A 25,706-nucleotide genomic window follows, 5' to 3' on the forward strand; every position below is an offset into this window, starting at 1 on the left:
CTACCCATCTCTGTCTATCTGTCTGTCTGTCTATCCATCCATCCATCCATCCATCTATCTGTCTATCTATGCAGCCACATGTTCAACCATATATCTACTCACCATCAAAAACTAGTGAGTATGTTCACACAAAGTATTAAGCTGTCTTACCTATTGGCATCTCATCCATGGATGTCCTGGCACTGAGACTAGCTCCATGGGACACCAACAGCTCTGCCATTGGCATCTGCAACACAGGAAGAAGATCATGTTCCCCATACCCAGGAATCAGGAAGCTTAGGAGTCGGAGAGAGTACCCAAGACCTCTTTGAATGTGACTCCTCCCAAAAAAGGTCATGGAGGAAAGGGGATTCCCAGGGAAGGCCCTGGACCCTGGAGCCATAGGAGAGCCCTGTCAGAAGTGATGGCTTGGCACCTCCTCCCAGCATGCCTGGGTTACTACAGGAGGAGAAGCAGCAGGAGGAATCAGTTGTAATTCCACAGCTGTTGGGTGAACATAAATGGCAGCAGAGGCTGAAATCACATCTGGAAAACACTCTAGAAAAATCATGCAAAGCAGGAATCAAGGGGGGTTTTCTACTGGACAGAGTTGATTCTCATCCTGTTAGGATGCAATTGGCTAATGTGTCTGCAGCGCCCCCTTGCCGCCTTCTCATATTCGACATATTCACTGTAGCCGTGGCTTAGCGGGTCCTAGCTCTCTTGCACCAACCGACAGCCCAAAGGACTTGGTATCAGCAGCTTTACCTGGTACCTGACTACTGTGCGGTGGGTGGGAAGTACCTGTCCCCAGAAGGCGGCTGCATGCAGGGGCTCCCAGCCATCCCAATCCTTCACATCCACACGCACTCCGTGGTCCAGGAGGAGCTCGGCTGCCCGCAGGTATCCATTGGCTCCAGCTATGTGTAGCTGGAAGAGGGGAAAGAAGTTGGCGCGCCTAAGAGGGCTGGCCCCACACGTAGAGGCAGAGTGTCCTTTCTCACCCTGAGCCTCAAAGCATCCTTGAGACCAAATCCTTGGGACAGAATGAGGTAGCATCGTGAAGGAAGGCTGCAGGGATTGCTATGTGTACAATAAAAAGCAGAAGGGTAGAGAGAGACGGGCTCCTTACCTCGCCTTGAAGAAGGCGTCTTAGGGGTCCGGAATGGTCATTTGGAAATGAGCCTACCGGATCTGGCTGCTCTGACTTTGAACGGACCCCGGATTGAGTGACCCGCTTCTAACCAAGAGGTTATTACAAAGTGGCGACACTGTGTGACTTCTGAGGCTGGGGCGTGAAAGCCATAGCTGCTTCTATTTTATACTCTCTTGGATTCATCTGGGAGGAGGTAGCCACCTCAGGTAGCACCAAGGAGAAGTTTTAAGGAGGCAAAAAACTGAGGCCTTCTGCCAAGTGCCAACACTAACGGCAGCTGTGCAAAGGAACCTCCATGAAGGGACCCAGCTTCAAATGTGACCTGGGAAATGGCAGGTCAGAGTCACTCAGCTAAGCAGTTCTTAGTTCCTTGTTGCACAGAAACATCGTGTTTATGTTGGGCATTTGATTTATGCTCGCGCAGGAATCCACACAGCTGCTGTGGGTCCCGGCCAACAGTTGGCTTTTTGACTAGTCAATAAAGAACCAGTGGACAGTGGCTGGGCAGAGGACAGAGGTGGGACTTTTAGGATTCCCAGGCAAGAAACACAGGGGAAGGAGAAGAAGACAGTCTGCCATGACAGGGGCCTAGGACAGAATACGCCATGAAGGAGCAGAAGGGTGATGCGGCCGAAGTGTAGACGCAAAGAGAAAGCAGCCCCCGTGGAGGGCTGTCCAGAAGGAAACATGGCAGCAAAGATAAAATATAGATTTAGAAAGTGTTAACTCAGGAATACCAGAGGGGGGGCATGTGCCAGCTGCAGGGAGGTTTGGAAGTGCCCAGCCATTGAGCTAGTTAAGGATTATTAAATATATAGGTTGAGTGTGCGTATCTTTCATTCATGAATCCAGAGCTCTTGGGTGTGTGCAGAGCCGTGTGTGTACCCACCGGGAGCTTAGAGTGAACTTTAAATATTTACTTCTACATGTTTACTATAAAGAATCTACCCTGTAGGACTGGTTGTTATAAAGCAATAGGTAATTGATACTTATAATGGGAACACACACACTGCCTATGCTGAGGTCCCAACTAATTCGTTCGCTCATTCATTCATTCATTCATTCATTCATTCAACGATAAAAGGTTTATTCTGTATCCCAACATAGCCTCATCCTGCAACAGTTCTCCTTCCTTGGTGTTTACATTCACTGGGACTATGGGCCTGAGCCACCACTGAGACCTTAACTCTTCTATTCTGTGCCATTCAGGGCTGCCTGTCACGCCGCCCCCAAGAGACCTCAGTTGTTCCCACTCGTTCGATCCCTCAGGAGGGAAAGTGCTTAGCAGTAGGTGGTGAGCATGGGGAAGGGTGTGTCCTAAGAATGAGGGAAAGAGGGAGAATGAGGGAGGATCAAGAGAAACCACTTTTCAGCCATAAGGGGGATCATCTAGAGAGGTCAGCTGAACATTGAGAATGATCCAGAGGATGGGAAGGGTTTGGGGTCTGTGATGGAAGTCATAGCTTGGGTTAGAATGTGGCCCTGGTGGTCACATGTTTCCTCCATCGGGAGATTGCTCTGGGGTCCTGATAAGGGCAGGTTTTCCTTTTTTTAGTTTTCGGAATAAATCTCTGGTACACTGTCTAATGTATATGTCTGATGCTCGCCAGTTGTGTTGTGGAGAATAGAACCCGCTGGCCAGCCAGATGCCTCAAAGCGCAGGGTCACCGCAGGCACTTATGCAGAAATGAAAAGTATGACTCATCTAGGGATGTTGGTAATGAGGAGGAGGGTTGCTGGAGGCAGCTTGGTGGCACTTGCCTGGAGTCCCACCTCGTGGAAGGCAGAGGCAAAGGGATCATGGGATCAATGTCCTATTGGGCCGTATAGCAAGACATTGTCTCCGAAATAAATAAGGGGCGGGGATGTAGTTCAGAAGGATAGCATTTGCCTAACATACATGCAGAGATACAGCCCAGAGAGGAGGAAAGTGTGATCAGCATATACTGAGTTCTCCGACTGTGCTCCACACCTGCTGAATGTCACTCAGCCCTCCCAGCTGTTCTGTGAGGAAGACACTGTTCTCCAGTGTTGCAGGACATTTGATCACACTTCGGACCCTGAGATTGTGTTATTTTCTGCAAAAACCTGTTTCTAGTTGTGGTGTGGCTCAGCTCTTAGTACACACATTTAATCCCATACAATGAAGGCAAAGTTAGTTTGTAGAAAGAAACAAACATGCTTGGAGGCGGAGTCTAATTGAGTGGCAGACAAAGTGACAAATCAGAGAAAGATTTGACAGAATAGGATGTGCCCGACTCTCACAAGAACAGAGAGGAAAGGGAAGCTGCTTAAGAGAGCAATGCAGAGAGGAACATTGTACAGAGGCAGGTTTCAGAAGAAGAGCAAGCTAGACACAGATGAAGACAGAGAAGCCAGAAGAAGGAGGCAGAAGATTAGAACAGACTGCCAGAGTCAGTTTGAGGCCAAAAAGAGTGAAAAGTCAGAGGCTGAGCGAGGAGCCAGATTGAATCAGTCAGCTTGGAGAGGAGTTTGAGCCAGAACAGCTGAGTAGAGCCAGCCAGCCAGAGTCCAGTATCAACTAGGAAGGTGTGAGCTTACTCAGCAGCAAGTCTCAGAGACGGAAAACATTCTAGATCTAGATAAGGTTGTACGGAGACTAGAAACTTCCAGAATTATGCCTAGGTTGGCAGACCACGGCAGTAAGTTTTGGAGACAACAATTATTTCAAGCGAATAAACGATACTTTTACACTCCAGTTTACTAAAAAGATTTGGTATATGCTTTGGTCGGTCGGTGGCTGGGGTCACTGTAAGGTCAGCAGCACCTAGTATCAATACCTCATCCCATTCTTTAGTGCTGAGCTCGGTAGGAGATCTGAGCAGAGACTTTTCTAACAGCCGTGGGCAGGAAGCAGAGGTTGGAGCTCAGGAATAAGTGAGAGAAGCCTCATCAACAAATCTGAGGCTCCTAGTCAGCTCTAAGTGCGGTGAGGTTAGCCTAATAGTGCTGGGCCCTGCCTACTGAACCCGAGCCCCTGGGCTCCCAGATACCCATGATCTGCCTAAGCCTAGGACAGTGACCAGTCCTTAAAGTGGGGATCTCCATAGCTCCGTTTCGGTTTCCCACTTAAAGATCGCAGAGGCAAACCTTCCCCAACCCTGAGCTTCCGCTGTTGGGCCTCGGGGAAAGAACAGTTTCCTCGAGCCACTGACGAGTAAGAGCTGGTTTATAAGGATCAGTGGAGCTAAACTAGCTGGCTCTGAGGGAGAGAGGGAGGCTCTGTCATTTTCTCTCTCCAGGGGTTAGTAAAGCCTGTGGCACAGAGGAGGTTCTAACACTGTGTTGACTGGATGGGTTGACTAGTGGATGGATAAACGGACAGACGGATGTATGGATGGATGGATGATGGATAGATGGATAGATGGATAAACGGGCAGACAGATGAATGGATGGATCGATGGATAGATGGATGGATGGATGGATGGATGGATGGATGGATGGACAGACGGATGGAATGATGGAGTGATGGGTAGACTCTGTTATGGTGACCTCAGGGAAAGGTGAATGAGAAGGGCCATGGTTTTCGAGGGCACAGGAGGCAAAGGAAGGCCGGACCAGTGAATGGGCAAATGGTAATCCCTGAGGAGAGGGTAAGGTTGTTTCATTGCCATGGAAACAACACAGGCAGACATCAAAGCCAAGCCACAGGGATCCTGATACCCAGCCCCAGGAGAGAAGGCTGAACCCTGAGCCTTAGTCTATAGTCCAGGTCTGGAGGAGGTCCAACATCTCAAGTGTACAGGATTTCATCCTACCAGGAATCAGACCCAGTTGAGTCCTAGCTGGTCTTGTTTCTGATCCTTGCCCCCAACCCACACCTCCTAGCTGGTTTCCTCACCAGTGTGGCACCCTGGCCATCGATCCAGTCGAGATCCTGGCCCGCAGCTATCATGCAGTGGATGTCTGAAATCATCTTCTGCTCAGGAGCGGCTCGCATCTCATTTATTTTCTCCTGGGTGATACCTGTATAGAGGTGCGAGGTTACTCAACAGGGCCGTGTCTGGGTCCCAAGCAGAGAGGGAAGGGCACACAGGGAAGGCACAGCTCCTGCCCCCCAGAGTCTGCCAATCACCCATGCACAAATATGCCCAAGATCTTTGCCCCCAGGTCTGTGGAACACCAACACCATGGGTTAACTCACAGGGCAAGGCCCATTTCTTCCTGGAACCTAGTAGGCCTCTTATTAACATCAGTCACATTATGCCCGCTGTTCTACCTGCTGAGCTGGAACACCTGCCCCTCACCTTTAGTTGCCTCAATTGCTGCTCCGCCTCATTCTTTAGGTGCTGACGTATGTCACCCCCGCCCCCCAGCTGGTGCCCACTGACCACCCTTTTTGACGAGGGTCTGTTGGCTTCCTTTCTCTCATATACACAGTTTTCAGCACCATACAAAAGAGGTAACACATTCTTTTTTGTGAAAATGACTAAATCAGTGAAGATACTAATTTCAAATGGAGACTTGGAAAAGAGCTAGGACCCAGACAGACTTTTGCTTTTTGTCTCACTCTGTAGCCCAGGCTGGCCTCAGACTTGTGACACTTCTCCTGCCTCGCCCTCCTATATGCTAAGATTACAGTCACGGGTCATTCCAGCCCCAGAGAGACCTGTTATATAGCCCAAATCTCTGGCTAACAAAGGTGTACCTGTGTTACTCGTAGCTACTGCCTTAAGGAGAGAACACAATGGCCCATTAAAAAAAAAAAAAACAACAACAACAACAAAAATAAACCATGGGATCAAGTTCCCTTGGGTAGAACTTGGGGGCAATCTGTAAATGTGAAGGGATTAAAACAAGTGACATGCCTGTTTTGACTGACCTTTACATAAGTCAGTATTTCCTACCATCAGAACAATGAGCCGTACCCATGAGCCTATGACCAACAGAAACCATCATGCAACCCTCGAAAGACTCAGTGGCTTCTATGTGGCACATTTTAAAGTATTTTGGTAGCTATGTTGAAGGATGACCCGATCGACCTCCTTTAGACTCCAACGGCTTTTATGACTCCACTGTGGAGTCCGTTGCTTCACTGGGTCGGCACAAAAGTTACTTTAAAACTTTGTACAGGAAACTCATGGGGGAATGCAGGTGCCGGGGAGTCGGGGATCCAAGCTGCTAGTGATCGTGGAGATCCCGTGGAGACCACGGCGAGAAGAGGACTGAGCAGGACCTCGGGCTACAGCTACGGGTCTGGATTTAAGAGCTTTGGTACAAACGGGGCTTTGCAGGCACGCACAGAGGGAGCTGGGATAGGCAGGTACTGCTATTATAGGCATCTCCCTCCACAGCGCACTGTGAGCCAAGAACAGCCCACATCTTGTTTATCCAGGCCCCTGGCAGCCAGCTTGGTGCCTGGCACTGAGTAGCACCCCCAAATGTTCTTGACTTCTCCCCATGTTCCCAAATGGGGACACATCTTTATGGTGAGCGTTGACTGAATTGATTGTCACAGCTGACAGATAGGAGAGGAGGCCAGCTGAGGCCGCCCGTGTGTGTGGGTGACAGGGAGAACAATATCTCCCCCTCTGTGCGGCGGTGTGCGTTCCAAGGCCCTTTCATGTCCCTATCTTTTAACCATACAGATGACAATGATAACAAGGACCTGTCCCAGTTACTGGGATCTGAGCACGAGGCTGGCAGGTACAGAGCCAGACGATGTGCTGTCCCTATCCACGAAGACCATGTCCCCTGCAGTACCGCACGATGCCCATGGTATAACACACGGCTCCCCCTTGCCTTGGTACGCCATGCAGGTCTCAATGACATCAAGGGTGGGTTCATCCTCGCAGAGGTCATATGGCATGTTTCCATCTGAGTTGACAGCAAGCAAGTCAGCCCCACTGCGGAGAGAGGGTCAGAGTGAGAGCCGAGAAGGGGTGTCTGGGTTGGCCTGGCTGCTTCCACCATCTGGCTTCTCATCCACAGCCCTGCCACACTCCCCAGCAACCATGACCACTGGGATGTGTCCCCGCTAAGTGATGTCCTTCCCTTCCCACCATATCCGGGGAATGCAGTGTTTCTGAATCCCAAGGTCCTAGCAGGAGAGGACCAAGGTCTCAGATGAGTTCCATCAGCAGACAGGCAATTCCTGACAGATGGCAAAGCCCTCTTTGGTAACAATAATAGAAATGGTACGAACAGAAACAGAACCTCTGACCTGCTACCTCTTGAAACCAGGCCAGACATTAAGTCCTTTGCACATACTATTGTAAGGCATCTCCCCGAAGTGTGCTACTGTGTGGCTCACCTCACTCAAGAGGATACAATGACTCAGAAAGGCTCAACCACACGTCTCAGGCCACACAGCTCAAACCCAGGTCTCTGCCGGGTCAACAGGTTCTGTGTTCTATGCCATGTGTTATTCCATGTTCTATGCCAACCTTCACCAGTTTGCATACACCTCCTCTTTGAATCCTTTAACCCAAAGAGCTGACCAACAACATGGGACAGAGCCCAGGGACACTCTGGAAAAGCTACCCTTTCAGGCCAATGGCACCTGTGGTGGGTCATGTGACATGACACCTGGGAAGAGGCTCAATGAAGCATGGTCTAGATCAGGCTGGCCCATGGGCACATTGCCTTGTTTGCTTTAATTGACATTGGAAGACCCAGCCTGAAAGTGAGTGGTTCTGTTGCTGGGCGTTGGGCCCTGGCCTGTGTGGATAGAGAATGCTAACTGAGAGCGCTGGCCCGTGTGTGAGCAGAGAACTCTAAGAGCGCTGAGCAATCTGTGAAGTCATTGCTCTCTGCCCTTGAGCTGTGACTAGCTGCTTCAAGTACCCTGCCTTGATTTTCCACAGTGAAGGACTGTAACCTGGAACTGTGGGCCACTGCATAGATCCCTTCACCCCTAAGCTGTGCTCTGCCAGAGTATTTATCCGAGCAGCAGAGATGAGAGGGGTACCCAGGTGTGGCTGTGGGCAGAAATCCCTGGGTGGCCGTGAACATGATAAGCATCTGCGTGGGTTTTCTCCATCGCCCTGAAAGAACCCAGGAGGCTGGAAACGTGCATTTTACCCCCATGCCTCAGGTGGTTCCAATACAGACCAGCAGGAAAGTGCACGAAGCTGCCATTTCCCTGACCTCAGGGACCTCCTGGGAGGCGTCTGGTGGGTCCCTGATGCTCTGCCAAGACCTGTTTGAACAGTCATCTGCTCTCCATACCTCATCCCTGAACTCAGATGCCATCAATAGGACCCCACCCACTAGCCTTGCTTTCCTAGTCCATGTGCCCAGTGCCTGGCACAGGACCTGTGTTGTTCAGGATATAAAATGGGGAACTAGGAAGACAATAGAAAAATCCCTTTAAAAGTTAGAAATGGTTCATCACATCTGGATATAGAGCGGTTCCACATCTGGGTATATTTACAAATGGATGGGAAACAGTCTTGTCCACAGCACCACTGTGCACGGTGGCCAAAGGGTCGCAGCTACCAACATCCATCAATGGGCAAAAGGATACACAGTCTGTCTCTGAGCCCTCCACAACACGGACAGAGCTTGAGGACACTGTGCTAAGTGAAATAATCCAGTCACAAAAAGATAAACATTGCTTGTACTTAAACGAGCTGCTGGTGCAGGAGGAGAAGAGAGAACAGCCGTCTGGAGTGAGGGCCTGGTGGGTACAGACAGGGACGGGAGGAGTTGTCATGGTCAATAGTTGTAGGCTATGCAAGGCAAATCGAGTTTCAGAGATGGATGGTGGTGACAAAGAACTAGGGGACAGCCTGGGCTGTACCCCTGAAAATGGCCAGAAGCCTAACGGCCCAAAAACTGCAAAAAGAGGAGAAGTTGTAAAAGAAAGACACAGCATAGAAAAGACCTAGAAGTGAGGAGTGATGGAGAGAAAGCAGTAAAGATACAGAGATAGAGAAGGGGAGTCGGGGGGGGGGGGTGGACAGGAAGATGGAGCCAAAGAAACTGATGGTCAGGGAAAAGATGGAGGGGGGATGGAAGGGCAGGAAGGAGGGCAAGGGGGTTAATGGGCATAGAAGTTGCCATTGTGGAGGGGCACACGGCTGCCCCGGGGAGGGGTGGGCACGTACTACTGAACGAGGATCTTCACCAGGTTGATGTGGCCGCAGGTGGCTGCAGCATGCAATGGTGTCCAGAGCTCATTGTCCTTGGCGTTCACGTCCGCGCCGTGGGAAAGCAGCAGCTTGACAATCTCTTCAAAGTTGTCAATGCAGCACTGGAGGGGGACACAGGGGACAGAGTGAGGTCCAGCACGGCCCATGCCCTGGTGGGGACACACCGCACGCGCTCCCCACAAGAGAGCCCGAGGAGGTTGGGGGAGACGGGGCCTGAGTTCGAATTCAGCTGCATCGCTTCCCTGTTGTAGGCTCTGCCGTGACTTTGGGTGAGGTGCTGCACAGCTCTTAAGGGAAGTTAATAAGGAGAAAGAGAAAATTAGCCTCAGCAAACGGCCCAGTCAGCTATAAGGTGTCTTTATGAATGTTAGTGGGGCTGCATACAATTTGCATGAGCTTTTAAAACCCCAGAGAGCTTTCTCTGGGCGACATTTTAAGGGGACTCTACCTCAACCTTCAGCTCAAGCAGGATGCTCTGGTGAATTTGGGGTCTCAGCCCATACCTTCTTTTGGGGTGGCAGCCTCTAAGGTATGACCCTGCATCTCTGTTTAGATTTTTAAGAATTTCAGATCCGGGAATGCCAATCTTACAGAGGTCCACACGTAACTGAGACTCCTCCCAGCAGGTTCTGGGGGCTCGGGTACAAGCACATCACAGAGACAGCCTGTGTCAGAGACAGCCTGTGTGTCACAGAGACAGCCTGTGTCACAGAGACAGCCTGTGTGTCACAGAGACAGCCTGTGTCACAGAGACAGCCTGTGTGTCACAGAGACAGCCTGTGTGTCACAGAGATAGCCTGTGTCACAGAGACAGCCTGTGTGTCACAGAGACAACCTGTGTGTCACAGAGACAGCCTGTGTGTCACAGAGACAACCTGTGTGTCACAGAGATAGCCTGTGTGTCACAGAGACATCCTGTGTGTCACAGAGACAGCCTGTGTGTCACAGAGACATCCTGTGTGTCACAGAGATAGCCTGTGTGTCACAGAGACAGCCTGTGTCACAGAGACAGCCTGTGTGTCACAGAGACAGCCTGTGTGTCACAGAGACATCCTGTGTGTCACAGAGACAGCCTGTGTCACAGAGACAGCCTGTGTGTCACAGAGACAGCCAGTTTGTGCTCATACCTGGATGGAGTCATGGCCAAAGGTGGATGAGCCCCAGTCAGGTGGGAGGGTCCAATCCTGCAGCTCCCCCAAGAGAACACAGGTTCCAGGGACAGGGAGTGAAAGGTTCCCCAAGGGACACAGCCTTCTCCAGGAAGATCAGAGGTGGGGACAGGGGATGGGTCAGTGTCCATTCTGCAGGTGTATCAGGGGACATGGGCTCACCCTGCTGCCCAGATAAGCCAGGTTTGGTTTTCAGGGCAACAGGAGATATGAAAGATTGTGTGTGTGTGTGTGTGTGTGTGTGTGTGTGTGTGTGTGTGTGTGTGCATCCAGGTGCATACAATTGCTTGTGCAAGGGCATACACCCACATTGAGAGGGACAGAGAGAGGCTATGCTGAGGTCGCCTAGTTAAGGGCCAACATAAGTAAATATATATATATGGAGAAGAGTAGGAGGCCAACAGAAAGATCAGGGGCTCCTGTGTAAGCCTATTGACCCCAGGTGAGTGTGGGGTGGGACACTACCACAGCCCCAAATATATCCCCAGCCATCCAGGACTCTGCACCAGAACACACAGGAAAAGAGCAGCCGTGTGTACAGGTGGCGCCACAGAGTCAGTTCTTTCTACCGGCTGGTCTATGTCTGAAGGTTCTTTTCTGGACAGACAGGCAAAGATCAGCCCTTTAGGGCTTGATTGGATTGTCTCACGGGGCAGGAGAAACATGCAGTACCACAATATGACCAGTAGAGGGAGACACAGTCACTGGAGCCAGGCAATGGGAGAAAGGAAGTAAGGAGATAGGACCAGGGCGTTGCAGACCCAGAGCTGTGGAGTCTTGCAGAAGTGACCCCAGGGTTGGTGCAGGGGCGTCTGTGAGGATGAGTGGTGTGTGTGTGTGTGTGTGTGTGTGTGTGTGTGTGTGTGTGTGTGTGCTGGGGGTGGGTGGGGAGCCGGCCCTGCAGTCACCATAGAACCACGATGGGAGATGGCACCTGCAGTAGGCTGACTTCTGCCTCTTCACTTCCCACATCCAGTCGGGAGCCAGCTGAGTGTTTGCTCCTGAGTGTCTGTCTCCATCCCTGCTGCTCAGCATCCCCTGCATTATCTCTGCCTCCTCATACCCTCTGCTTTACTGTATGCGTGGCCTCTGCAACTCTCAGACGTTCCCCTGGTCCAGGAGAAGCAGACCTGAGCTGCCTGGCTAGCCTTCAGAGGCTCTGCTGGGGTCCCAGCCTTTCCCGTTGTTTGTGACAACACACAGCTGGGGAGTCACAGCATGACATTTCATTATCAACAATAAAGGCTGATACTTTTGGGAGACCTATGAGAACCAGGCACTAGGCAGTGCTTTGGCCATTCATGGAGACGTTTAACCCTCAAAACAAGCCTGGGGGCTGTGGTTGAAATTAAGAGGACTGGTACAAAGCCCGTCACTGGACAGTAGAGACTGGGGCAGGGACAGCTCGGGAACTGGTAACCCCCTCTCATTTATTTACCACATCAGGGGGTCCTCTCCTCCCCACTGGCCCAAAGAAGCACAAAGTCACACACCCAACACTCTCAGTACTAGGGAGGTAAGCCAGTAGGATCATAGTTCAAGGCTAGCCTACGCTGAATAGCAAGATCCTACAAAGCTTAATCAAATAAGAAAGACAGACAGACAGACAGTACCCACACAATAACAAAATCAATCTATAGCGTTGAAGTCCGAACTGTCTGCCTCCAAAGGTCCCGTTCTCGGCCTGGCCAGCCCCACCTCCTCTGCGTTTTTGATTGCTCCCCTACACTCAGGCTTGCAAGGCTGAGCAGCTTTCTCAAGCCTCCGTGGGTGTTCTCTCTGCTCTAACTGCTGTTCCGTTTCTCTCTGGCAAACTCTTACTCATAGCATATACCACTCACAGTCATAAGCTCTCACTCCAAGTCCCAGCTCAGGGGTCCCTTCTCTTGGAAGCCTATCTCACTTCTCTTTTGAGGCAGGCCACCTAGCTTCGAGCTTCAAGCTGCACAGATACCTCTGCCTTCCCAGAGTGAATGCTGACCACACAGCATCGTACCCCAGCTGTTATGTCTAGCCTGTGGTCACATCACGCCACACAGTCTGTAAGCAGGGCCACTTCCTAACTCCCTGTCCCTTGCCTGACACAAGAGCAGGTGAGCAAAAGGGACTGTGGGTGACCGAGAATGACAGTCTGTGGGCCAGCGTGGGCACAAGGCAAGAGTGACAGTGGTAGCATTAGGGGTGAGTGCCACATAGCTAAGCTCAGACTCTGGGCAGTTTCCTGTCCTTGTGTGCTCCCAGAGGATCAGTGTCCCCACCCCCGCCCAGAAAAGCTCCACCTGAGGGAGTCAAAGGCTCAACAAGGAAGAGGAGAAAGTAAAGTGGTGAGGAATAAAAGAAACCCCAAACTCAAGGAGGGCCCCTAAAAGTTCATGAAGGCAAAGATAGCACCTAGAGAGAGCCCTGGGGCTCTTCTAACCACGGTGTCCAGACAGAAGGCTACTGCTGTTAGCCCTGGCTCTGCCATGATTCACCGTCTGACCTAGAACCCAGAGATTGGACGTCTAAAATGGCCCATCTGTGTTTAAATTCACTAAAATTAAGCAAGAGTTAGGATCTAGTTCTTGTCACATTGACCGCAGAACTCTGTGGCCATTATGCTGGTCCATACAGACACATGGACCATTTACTTCCATCTTTGTGAAAAGGTCTACAGACTAGAGCTGCCCCTGAGCCTCAGTTTCTTGAGATGTAAAACAGGGTAACAATGTTTCGGAGGGTGGCTATAAAGATCAAAATGAGATATACCACTGAAGTGCTTTGTGAAGTAGGCACATGAAAGACTATAATGGTAACTTAAATCTTTTTTAGAAGATTTCTGTATTAACTATGTATACACTGTTCTGTCTACATGTATGCCTGCAACCAGAAGAGGGCACCAGATCTCATTACAGATGGTTATGAGCTCCAAGTGGGTGCTGGGATTTGAACTCAGAACCTCTAGAAGAGCAGCCAGTGCTCTTAACCTCTGAGCAGCATAATCTCCAGCCCCATAATTCAAATCTTTTCTAAGAAGATTATTAAAAAATCTTTAATTATGTGTATACGTTTGTTTGTGTGTATGTAGGCATATACATGTATGTATGCATGCAGGTGCCCATGGAGGTCCACAGAGGGTGTCAGGTGCCCTGGCGCTGGTGCTACAGGTGTTTGTGAGCTTGACAGAAGTTAGGAACTGAACTCTGGCCCTCCGCAAGAACAGAATGCACTCCTAGCCTCGGAGCCTTCTCACCAGCCTGATTACGGCATAGACTCTGGTGTCTGTAATGGTTTCTATATGCCAGGCCAAGGGAGTGGCACTATTAGAAGGTGTGGCCCTGTTGGAGTAGGCGTGTCACTGTGGGTGTAGGCTGGGCTATAAGACCCTCAGCATAGCTGCCTGGACAGTCTTCCACTAGCAGCCTTCAGATGAAGATGTAGAACTCTCAGCTCCTCCTGCACCATGCCTGCCTGGATGCTGCCACGTTCCCACCTTGATGATAATGGACTGAACCTCTGAGCCTGTAAGCCAGTTCCAACTATGTGTTGTCCTTATAAGACTTGTCTTGGTCATGGTGTCTGCTCACAGCAAGAAAATTTTAAGATAGTGTTGCTTAAGGTTTTACATCTCTTATTCAATTCTCTCTGTAACCCAAGGAAATGGAGACGGTTTCTCTTTCACAGGAGAGAACATTGAGGCACAGAGTGCTTCAGGACCTTGTCAAAGGTCACGTACAAGTGAGTGACAGTTCCAGACCTTAAATCCATCTCTAGCCTATCATTAGGCCTGTGGCTGGTGAATACTGCTCCACCTTGGTGGTTGCCTTCTAGGTCTCGAATCCAGGGTAGACCGAGGATCTTGCCTCTGGAGCATCCTGAGCACTTTGGAGTGAATGAAGCCCAAGGGTTTTTTTGGGAGGGGGGGTGTCCTTGGCCAAGACCCAGTGAGGTGACTGAGTCAGTAGCCTAAGTGTGGGTGCCTAAGGCCCTGGAGGACAGTAAGGGCCAAGAGTACATGCAGGTAGCCCTCAGGCTCAGAGCTGAGTGCTGTGGGCGGGGCCTTGTCCCAGAATCTCATGGGCAGATATGTGTGGTTTGTCTCTGGGGTTTCTCCCCACCAGGCTACCCTCAAGTCCATCTGCTCAGAAACTCAGGCGATGGGCACAGGGAAGCATCAAGTGTGGCCTTTCCCTGACTCGGCGCGCGCCTGTTGAGGAAAGATGCTGGAACACGACAGCGGACAGAAGATACAGGCTGTGTTGTGGGATGAGGTGATCTCAGAGTGTCACACTGGTGCTAAGTGACAAGAGAGGACAGGTCACTTGGAAGAAGAGAGTGCCTCTGCCACAGCCCAGCTCTTGGTGGGGACAGGAACTACTGAGTGAACGCATGGGCAATATGAACTGATGGGGAGGAGCCCACCGTGGAGGACCTGAAAGGCAGGGAAGGACATGGGGAGGAACGAAGACTGGACAGGTTGGGCCTTCAGGGTCTTGTGCAAAACGGCCAAGATTTATTCTTTACCCTCAGCATAAGGAAGGAGACACAATCAAGCTTTAGACTAGAGCAAACTTCCAGCTTTTGCAGAAACAATTCTGGCAGGACTGGCCCTTGGGGCCTAGAGGCTGGCCACGGAAGACAAAGCTTTCTATGTGGGTGGTGACAGCCAAGGCTGTCCCCAGGCAGGGAGGGATGTCACCATCCTCCCTTGGAAAGGATACGTGTTTGATAGCACCCACTTCATGGTCATAGGTCTTGGCCACGTGACCTTAGACAACAAAACAATCAGCCTTGTCCTCAGGCCGAGTGGGATGCCCTGGTGGCTGTGAGTGCTCTCTGTCAATTCTTAACTTCTGCACAAATTTTCTCAGCTGGCTGTGAGGGCACAGTAGACAAAGCGTCCCTGTCCTCGGAGCCTGTCACTGCGTGTGTGTGTGTGTGTGTGTGTGTGTGTGTGTGTGTGTGTGTGTGTGTATACACCCAGCAGCTCTGACCGTCTGTCTGTGACCAGCACAGGCATCTCCAAAGGACAATAGCCTTTCAGCTGGGCTCTCTGTGTTCCTGTCTCATGTCCCCTCTTCCCTGGGGAGAAGACCAGTTATCAGGGAGCAGAGAGGACCCCAGGGCGGCCTGCTTACCTGGTGCAAAGCTGTGAGTCCATCCTCATTGCACAAATCAGGGTTGACCTTGTTCTTCAGGAAGTAGCGCACTGCAAGAGGAAAGGACAGGGATAAGGCTCCTGTCACTCACTCGTGGGAACCCAGAAAAACCCACCCTCTTCCAGACCCCACCGCAGATGGTCTTACTTATTCCCAATAACATCCAAATGAGATGTTAACAGCATCCCCACTTCACAGATGAGGAAACTGAGGCACAGAAAGGGCCACACATACAAGTGCTGATTGACAACTGTCTCATCTTTCGCAGAGCCAGTCACTGATCTGAGCACTTGGAGGGTTTGGTTTCTTTGGCCGTGCTGGGGATGGGACCTGGTGCACACTAGTCAAGTGCCCTACTGCTGAGCTACACCTCCGACCTCTTTTATCTTAAGAGAAAGCCTTGCTAAGTAGCCCAGGCTGGTCTGGAACTTGCTATGTCACCCAAGAAGATCTTCAACTTACAATTCTCCTGCCTCATCTTCTCTCCAGAAGAGCTGACTCAACAGAGGTGCCACTACTCCTGGCTGAGCTGAGAAGCTAGGTTGTCAAATATGAAGAACTTTTTTGTCCCTAAAACCTACACCCTGGAGTTTTACTGACAGGGCAATCATGATCAACAGACTTCTCTCTCACCACCTCAGTTTTCCCATCTTTAAAGTGGGAATGATGTTGACTCTACCTCACATGGGGTCACATGACGTCAAGCTGAGCCATGTCTGGGGATTAGCATCAAGTCTGTGATCAGTGCGTGGTTTTATAGGCATAGTTTTATTAGCATAGCTCTATCCCGCACACATGACAGCTTACCAGTGGGTGTCAAATGCCTCCTTTGGATCTACTGAACCTTTGGGAAGTGGGGTAGAGGTTTTACATCTGTCCTAGACTTCAGGTGCCCACATGCCCATCACGCTTCTGTGTGTGTGTGTGTGTGTGTGTGTGTGTGTGTGTGTGTGTGTGTTCAGAGGTGGTGGGCAGATATGGGAAGTGAGGAAAATCGGAGTGTACAAATAGAATTAGAGAAGCCCCTCTCCTATCCCCTGACTGTCCTTTTCTTCTCACCCTGTCCCGTCCAGGGTCTCAATCTCAGCTAGAAGCCATGTGCAAAGGGTAAAACAAGAAGCTCTCCAGTCTGTCAGCCTGCATGGCTCCACCCTGCTCAGCACAGAGGGGTTCCCCATGTCCAGCCTTCAGCTACCCACAAGGCCGACAGCAGAGTTCACTGGAGACCACAGCGCTATCTCCTCCTGCCTCCTTCTCTCTCTGTCTCTCCCTCCTTCTCTCTCTCTCTCTCTCTCTCTCTCTCTCTCTCTCTCTCTCTCTCTCTCTGTCTCTCTCTCTCTCTGGACCATCTTCCATCTAAGGGGCGCTAGGAGGGCTGCCCTGGCTCCAGCTTTCTGAGTCTGAACGGTGAGTAGGCAAGTGGAATTCTGGGCCAGAGGACCGGTTGAGGAACGATTGCCTGAGGTAAACAAGCAGAATATACGAGCTGCTTTGTGGGAAGGACCTGTCACGGTGCGGATGAAGAAGGGCATGGATGGGAGCCTGCTTGTGGGAGGAGCAGGATGGCCATGCCATTGAGCCCTCTCACACCCCACTCACATGAGTCAAGGTCACAGACAAACACCCAAGGTGGCTGCTGTCTCCTGCCGGCAACTCATGCATCTCCTCAGCAATGTGACTCTCTGGTGGAGAGAGCAGCTAAGGAGGGAGCTGTGGTTTGCTGCAGGACAAGTGTCAATCAACAGCCTCAAAGGTACCAGGGAAAAGACAAGAAACGGACACCGGGACAGCCTTCAATTGTCAGGAGCAGGGATTGGGATAGCTGCTCAACTCCATCCTCACAGACCCTGCCCCTAGACCACAGCCCACTGCACGCTGGCCTCAGCATAAATAGAAACCTGTGTGAAGGGGAAGTTGAAGCCTCAACTCAGCAAGAAAATGTCAACCGGGGCATGTATGTGACAGGATTTTGCCCAGTCCCAGTGAAAACCATCAGCTGCTTGTCCCCGATGGAGCCACATCTGGCTGCCATGCTATTTAAACTGGAATTAACACCCATGTAAAACCCAGTGTACACCACTCTGCACAGCAGCCGCGTGTGGTACAAAGTAGAAGGAAGAGAAGTTAAGCGTGCCCAGCCTCACGGGGATTTCTAGGGGGACAGTGCAGCCCTCGGGCATTGCAAATGGAAATCATCTTCACCACAAATGCTCAAGCCCTTCCCTGCTTCCCCGCTACTCAGAGAATAGCATCCTCCGCCCTTGCCTTCCGTACGAGGTCTTACACGATACAATCCCGGCTTGCCCGATCCCACGGGGCGCCATTCGTGTTGTGATTTGAAGTCTTGCTTCTTCTGAAGCTGTGCAGTGAAGGGCTTGCGGGCTACTCCTGTCTGTCTGCCTCTTCACCTTCATTTCTTCAGCTCCTAACACTTTCTGCAACAGTCATTTGTGTCAAACGTCACACTTCCTCTGACCTCTGAGCTTCTGCAGAGCAGATTCTCACTGCATAGAAGACTTGGACTATCTATCTATCTATACATATATTCATCCATCCATCCATCCATCCATCGGTCTGTCTGTCCATATTCATATATACATGCATATATTCATCCATCTGTCCATCTGTCTGTCCATCTATGCACCACCATCCATCTCGCTAACATGCCTCTAAGCATGTGTGTAATGGCATACTACACACATACATGTACACACACTTGTGCTCCACACTCTTCATCCTTTAGGGCTCATTCAGACTCCCTGGTCTCTTCCCGCTACGCATCTCACGGGCAACCATACCACGCTCCCACCTGCCTAACCGGGAGATTACAGTTTTTGAATCTTTCTGCATGCTGCACTCTAGCCCAGGAAGGAAGGAATGTAGCCTGTGCCCATGACTCTGCTCCTGAGTTCTGACACACAGTGAATCCTTGGGAACGCCTTCCTCTAGAACCCTGACATCCTTGGCAATTCCCTACCTCAAGTCAAAGACACAGGCACAGGCTGGAGAGATGGTGTGGTGGTAAAAGGCGTTTGCGGATCTTGCAGAGGACCCAGGTTCGGTTCCCAGCACCCATGTGGCAGCTCACAACTGTCTGTAATTCCAGTTCCAGGGGACCCAATGCCCTCTTCTAGCCTTCTTGGACAATGGGCACACAGATGTACACATAGGCAAAATACCACATGCACAAAATACAAATAAATATTAAGAAAATACATACAGGTGATCTATTTTAGTCCGCTGCAGACCACCTTGAGTGCTAACCCCAACACACAGACATCTGTAACATTAATTTTTTTCAAATCCTATTTTTAATGATGGTTTTTAAACACTGTAACCTCTTTTGTAGCCCACCATCAGCCGGGGTAGTGGGAAAGGATATAGGTGGCCGGGGGTGGAGAAGGTTTAGAAAGGTTCTTGGAGCAACCGCCGTCTGTGTTTTTTTTTTTTTTTTTTTTTTTTTTTTTTTGGAAATGGGCAGTTCAGTTCACAGGTTAGGGGCGGCAACTCGATCCACCTGTAAACACTTCACACATAGGCCAGCAGTCTCAGTAGAATCCAGTTAGTAAAAGCAGTGACAAGGCCTCAGCTCAGGTCAGCAGGAAGCAGCAGCAGGAGCACCGGAAGTCCTCCCCTGGGCCTCTCTCAGGGAAGTGAAGATCAGTGAAGACTCAAGACCGGAGCACTGCACAGCTAGCTGTGCCAGCAAGCCAGGCTCCGTCTCCCTCACTCCGTCAAACCCGACTTATACCCTCCAAACATCACTCGTCCTCCCTGTGCCCTGCCTCAGCACCTGCATCCAGTCAGCCTGAGTTCGCAAAGTCCCAACAAATGGAGCTCAACCATGCGACGTGAGGCAGACCAATACACGCGTGTTGTTAGCAAAGAACCCTTCATCACGTGTCCTTTCACTGGCTTGCTTTAGCAGAGCATCCTCTCTCCTGTGTCTGCTTTAGTGAAACGTTCCTTCATGTTCCTTAGCCTTTCACTTGTGTCCACTTCAGGAAAACACTCTTTCATGTGTTTGCCCCAACAAGACACCATCCAACGCGACTGACTCAAAGGAACCCTTAAGTTTCCGCTTCAGACATCGGCTATGACAGGAAACCCTGCCCACAAGCAGGTGCCTCCCACGGAGCGTGTAACTTAGTAGGTGGGTCTAGCCAGGGCTACTTGAGGAGATGACAGAGAAGCCACAGAGAGAATCAGTCCCCACTGCTGGCTGGATTTGGAATCCCTGTAGAAACACATCTCTGGTTATGTCAATGGGAGCTTTTCCGGAGATGTCTGACTGAGTGGGGAAGATCCACTTTGAATTCGGTGATACTATCTCATAGGCTGGGGTCCTGGACTGAATGAAACAGACAAGAGAGCCGAGGACCAGCAACCATCACTCTCGGCTTCCTGACTGGGGATACAATTGGACCAGCTAGCAACCATTCTCTCTGCCACCACGATTTCCGTTCCATGGCAGACTGTACCGCGGAATGTAGGCTAGCTCCTTCTTCCCCTAAGTCCCCCTTGTCAGATGTTCTTGTCACAGGAATAAGTAGTTACTAATATAGTCACCGACTACCCCAGGTCCCGCTAGATCTGGGCTGGCTGTGGTGTCCCGAGCCTGACAGATGGTCTGGGGAGAGAAGTGGCCATCGTGACCCTTTCCAGAACGTGTTTCTAGAAGGTTCTGCTCACATGAGCAGATTTGCATTGTCTAGAGCAGATGATGGCCCAGGCTTCCTGTCCAGGAGACACTGAGGCAGAAAATAAGCATCGGCTGCCAACAGCAGCATCCACACAGTAATTATTGGGGGGCTCTCTGCACTGTGTGGGAGCCCAAGCCGTGTAATTACCCTGAAATCGGGCAGTTATTTTCATCCCAAGAAGTGGGACAGATCATCTCCAGCTCTGAGAAACCCTTAATACCCACGAGCCAAGGCTCCCTTGGCAGCCCTCACTAGGAGGCCAGAACCTGGCTCTGAGCCCAGCTCCCTGGAGCCAAGCCCCACCAGCTTGGCTTCTCTTTCTCCGGGCTCAGCCAGAAGAGACTCTGTGCTTGTCTGTCCAATGTCTTTTGTTTTCTGAGGTGCTGGGACCCAGAAGCCAAGGATCTACGACTCAGCTCCATGAACCAAGCTGATGCTGACAGGTTGGATGCCTCTAAGGCGGGCTAAGCATCAGATGACCTCTGGCCTCCACACAGACGGAAGAGCTCCAGGCCTCACAACAAGCAGGACAGAAGAATCACAGCCTGGCCATGTTCATCCCAGAGCTAAGTGTTCCCAAAGACTGTGCGGACCCATAGCCTGCAGCACCGTGTGGCAAGGTCTGCAGATGCTTGGTTCTCAAGGCCCTGCACCTCACAGGCCCACATAGGGCTACCCCCTCAACCAACTCAGAGGCCATCAAAGTCTACGCGAATGGAATGCATCCTACTCAGCTATACCAAGCCCCTGCATTTACCGCTCCAGGCTCACGTCTTACTCTATGAGCATCCTGAACAGCCTTGGGGAGGAAACTTGGGGTCTAAGGCTTGACAGGGGCTCAGGAAGCACAAAGACAACAGGGACTTGCTCTCTCTCTTCTAGCCGGCAGTCCCAGCCTCTCTCCTGGCTGCTACACTTGAGGCTGCTCCCTGCCTACCAGACGCAGCCTTCCAGTCTCAGCTATCAGCTCGTCCGAGTGAACCATCTGTTCTCAAGTATGTGGTTGGCTGTGGCCGGTAGGCCTTCGGGCCCTTAGCTATGAAATGGGGATCCAGTGAGGACTTTGTTCTTGGGATGCTGTGCAGATTTAGCAAGAGATAGTCCACGTGTCACCATTACCAGTTTCCAAGAGAATAAACACTGAAACTAACTGGTGAGCTGCAGCTGGGTCCTACCGGCGCTGGGCACTGGATGCTGGGGCTGTTGCCATGGGAACTGAAAATCACCCACAAGCTTTCAGGCAGGTCCCCACAGGTGGACAGGGCCTCTCTCCAGGGGGCTCAGACAAGTGCTGGTTAAAGCCCACAGAGAGGCCCTGGAGGGCACCCCTGTTCCCTGATGGGCAGAATAACCCACAGAGATGGCATGAGGTGGCTCCTGCTCCCCTCCCCCACATGTCTTGCTCCTGGCTCCCCCCCATCCACACACATACACTACACCCACACCTCCCAGGCAATCTGGCTGGAATCTGGGCCAGGAAGGCCATCTGCTCCTTGCCTTCCCAGCTGCAAGGCTGGGCTGCACAGGGGCCTTCTCCTCAGAGAGCTGGTAGCAGCTGCCTTCACGGGCGAGCATCACTGACAAGACTGTGTTTCCCTTTGACGGCTTACCTATCTCGTTCCCCAGAACTTACTGTTGAGCGAGCGCCCATGGTGACACACCACCTGGGGAGCAGGTAGGTTCTGCCCCTGTACCTGAGGAATGAGGCCAGGAGGCTACAGGGTCGGCCCACAGCAGGTGGACCTTGAGCAAGAAGCATCTCCCCAAGGCCTGCCTGCTGCTACCTAACCAAATGACTTAACAGGCATCATCGCCATGGGCACCAACCCTCATTTCCTCTTTTCGGTCGCCCTCCAAGCCCTACCTGCTCCCTCCCTGTTTCGGGCTCCTCCTGCTACGCTGGCTTCTGTCTTTCTCAAACCACCCAAAGCGGGACTCCCAGCCCCGAGCCTCCACCTGCATCTGAAACCTTTCTTTCCACCCTGGGCCAGCAAATTCTTCTTCATCCTTCAGACTGCAACCGAATACCACCTTCACGCCCCATACGGCTACTTACCCCCCCAGCCATCATGAGAGATGATCCCTTACAGACATGAGGCTCCCCAGGGAGGAGGGCGACTGGGTGACTAAAAAGCATCAGTTAGGGGTTAGCAGAGAGCAGGGAGCCAGTGTCCTTCCCTAGCATTGGTTAGCCACATGAGGAGACCTGGACGCTGGCCTCGGGAGTCATCGGCCCCACCTCACTTGGCCTCCACTCTGGGCTGTGGCACCAGATGGCAATCACGCCTCCTCCCTGACACGATGGATGCTCCTTCCTCTCTCTGACCCCAGCCCCCCACTCACCCCTCTAGCCCGGAACCCGCTGTGCGGAACCTTGTGCTCACTGGGTGTTTTCCAGGCATTGGAGCAACCAATCGTCACAATCTAGTTGGGAAGATTTGAGAGCCGAGGCCGCTACTGCACCTTTACATATACGGGAAGCTGAGCCTGAGATTTGGGCGTGTGAGATGACTTGTCCAAGTGTAACAGAGAGGTGTGAGGGGTGTAACAGAGAGGTGTGAGGGGCTTCAGACTGAAAAGATTATTCTTTATCGAGAAGATCGTTTTCTCCGTCTTCGTCATCACCATCATCATCATCCACATCATAATCAACATCATTACTGTGTGTATCTGTATATGTATGTGTGTGTGTATCTGTGCGTGTCTATGTGTCTTTGTACATGTGTGTGTGTGTGTGTGTATCAAAGAAAGAGACAGAGATGGAGGAAGCATACATGCACCGTGTGCGTATGGAGGTCAGAGGACAACTCTGTGAGTTGGCTCTGTCCTTCTACCTTTACAGGGAACCCAGGGATCAAACCCAGGTTGTTAGGCTTGTGCAGCAGTCACCTCTACTCACTGAGCCATGTTGTCATCCCAAGACTCGGGATTTGAACCCAGGCTTGGCCAGCTCCAAAGCCGGCACACCAAACCACTCTGCCAAAAAAAAAAAAGAAAAAAAAAAAAAAAAAAAAAAAAAACCAACGCCATGAAAACCACAGAAGAGATGGCAAAAGGTGCAAGATAAGGTCAGGACGGCTGCCAGCAGAGCTCGGTGTTCTAGAACATCACGTGGGAAAGGAGAGAGATGGTGACGCAGTCACTGCTACAGCCTTGTTATTACCGTTTGCAAATGAGGTTCCCCAGGTACGGAGGCTGACATTCAGCCCAAAGTCACATGGCAGCAGTGACAGTTCTGCAAAGAGCTCCAACCCAGGTGCCACCTTCCTGCCACCTCCATCCTCGGCAGACCCCTTGCTACCCTCAATTCCAAGCACCTTGGTTTCTTCCCTCCAGCTGTCCCTTGTCCCTCCTGCATGGAAAACCCTACCCATAGTGATCTGGTTTTCCTTCCTCAATGTGCTAACGGGGTTGCAGTGGGTCCAGCCCTCAGCACATTGGTTAACTGTGCTTCCAAAATCATTCCACTGAGAAACTTCAACTTTCCACCCACCACTGCTCGTCCCTGGAGCAGAAATAGCCAGAAATAGTTGCTTCCAGGGAGTCGTGGCTTCCTGGGGCTGGGGGCAGAGGCTCAGTCAACTGGAAGGGTGGTTTCTCAGTGGCAGATTTGTTTTAGCCTCTTTTAACAGTCTCCTGGGGTTCTGGGCAATGAGTCAGCCATGGTGAAGCGTAGCCCAGAAAGATGCTGGCTTCTCTCGAAGTCACATCCCCGGGCCCAGGAACTAGCCCCTCTTCTCCCACAGACATTAGCTGTTCTACAAGAGCAGGCACCAAAGAACAATTATCACTGATCATATGAGGTATCTACAGCTCCCACCCACTGCTCGTAGGATATGAGAGGGTGCGGCTGCTTTGGAATAAAAATCAAGTGACCAAACATGATCCTATGACCCAGCAATTTGGCACAGCGGGCTGAGCCTGCATGTCCACACAGAAGCCCGAAGATGTGGGCAGGGGGAGTATATACCAGTAACCCCAGTCAGTGTTTGGGAAGACCATGCAGAAGTACACACTGAAACCCTACCTCAAAAATCTAAACAAAATAAACGTATACACTCACATTTCCAGTAGCATTGCCTTTAATAATCCCAAAGTAGGAACAGCCTATGCGCCCATCAACTGATGAATAGACACACGGATTCCAGGCAGTGGAATATTATTCTGCCACAAAAAAGAATCTGGAAGCAGTGTGGTTGGCCAAAAGAGCTAGATAAAAAGACCTCACGTTTCGTGATCCCGCGTGCATGCCGGGGAAATGTCCAGAGCAGGCAGGTGCACCGGGGTGTGGCAGGGATGAGGCTCAAGCAGGTAGGCTGAGCTGACTGCTAGAGGCCAGAGTTTCCCTTGGAGATGATGTGTAAGTACCAGGATCAGGCAGTAAGGGGAGCTGTGGAAGGCCCTGTACTAAAGACCACAGAAGCGCACACCTCAGAAACCCTGCCTTCACTGGTAGATGGGCCATGCATCAGCTTGAAGGGACAGAGAGGGTGTCAATCGGGCTTAAGAGGTCTGTGAAATCTCAGTAGCGCATGCTCCCCTCATTACTGTACCCAGAAAGCCGAAACAGGCCCAGTGCACAGTACAGTACACCAGGTTTCCCATGAGCCTCTGTGCTACGGGCTCTATCTACATCACCCGACACCATCCTTCCAACCACCATGGGCTTTTCTCAGGACTGTCTGGGCTCCACCATCTCCGCACCTGCTGGTCCTTCAACTTGCCTTTCTTAACTTTCTTTACCTGTTAGTCATTGCTTAGCATCCAGGTCCCATCTTAAATGTCACTGTGTCTGTGAGGACTTCCCTACTCCCACCCCCAGCCCCTGGCTCCCGGGCTGGCCAGGTACCTTTCCCGTGTGCAGTTTCTGTCCAGTCCTAAGAACACAGTGGTAGGGTGTAGCTGTGGTGGGGGAGGGGGACCCTGTCTTTTCGAGGCTGTCAGCTCTGGAGGTGGAGGTGTGGGGGAGCTCTTCAGGCAGACAGGGTGAGGGAACCACTCTGTGCTCTGTAATGAGTCCAGGTTCCCAGTCAGTTAACTGACCCTGCAAGGGAAAAGGCCGCGTAGCCTCTGCCTGCATTTCAGAACTAACTAGAGCCTTTGTCCTTGATGCTCTTCCCCATGGATCAGAAGTACCCCCCAGGCAAAGCCCCAGACTCTTTTATCTCAGAGAAAAGGTTTGTGCCTGACCTGTGCCAGGAGGCCTGTTTCTTTCTTAGCATCTCTGACACCTCAATATAATCAGAGGACAGCCAGGGTCACCCCAGGCACAGCTACAATCTGCTCTCCAGAACTTGTGTCCAGGATATGTGGCTATACTGGACAAAGGGTGTTGGAAGACATGAAGGTCGGCTACCACATGCCTCTGACAATGTGTCAGGGTTATGCAGAAAAAGCGACTGAATCCCCTTTAAAAGGTGATCTTTTTTGTCTTCTGCTTGATT

The 25,706-nt window shown here is 51.3% G+C and overlaps 1 protein-coding gene across 1 annotated transcript in view; it reads right to left on the reverse strand.

The window, feature by feature from the left end:
• The window catches only part of PPP1R16B (protein phosphatase 1 regulatory subunit 16B), a gene marked incomplete at its 5' end in the record, with an annotated part of 64,622 nt that overhangs the window by 5,891 nt on the left and 33,025 nt on the right, over window positions 1–25,706 (reverse strand). The window contains 6 exons of the mRNA XM_080924872.1: window positions 151–226; window positions 784–909; window positions 4,998–5,122; window positions 6,899–7,002; window positions 9,208–9,353; window positions 15,539–15,609. Of these exons, the coding sequence (XP_080780998.1) occupies window positions 151–226; window positions 784–909; window positions 4,998–5,122; window positions 6,899–7,002; window positions 9,208–9,353; window positions 15,539–15,609 (648 nt within the window). The remainder of the gene's footprint in view (window positions 1–150; window positions 227–783; window positions 910–4,997; window positions 5,123–6,898; window positions 7,003–9,207; window positions 9,354–15,538; window positions 15,610–25,706) is intronic.

This window comes from Micromys minutus, assembly GCF_963924665.1.
Source record: "Micromys minutus genome assembly, chromosome: 11".
Classification (NCBI taxonomy): Eukaryota; Metazoa; Chordata; class Mammalia; order Rodentia; family Muridae; genus Micromys; species Micromys minutus.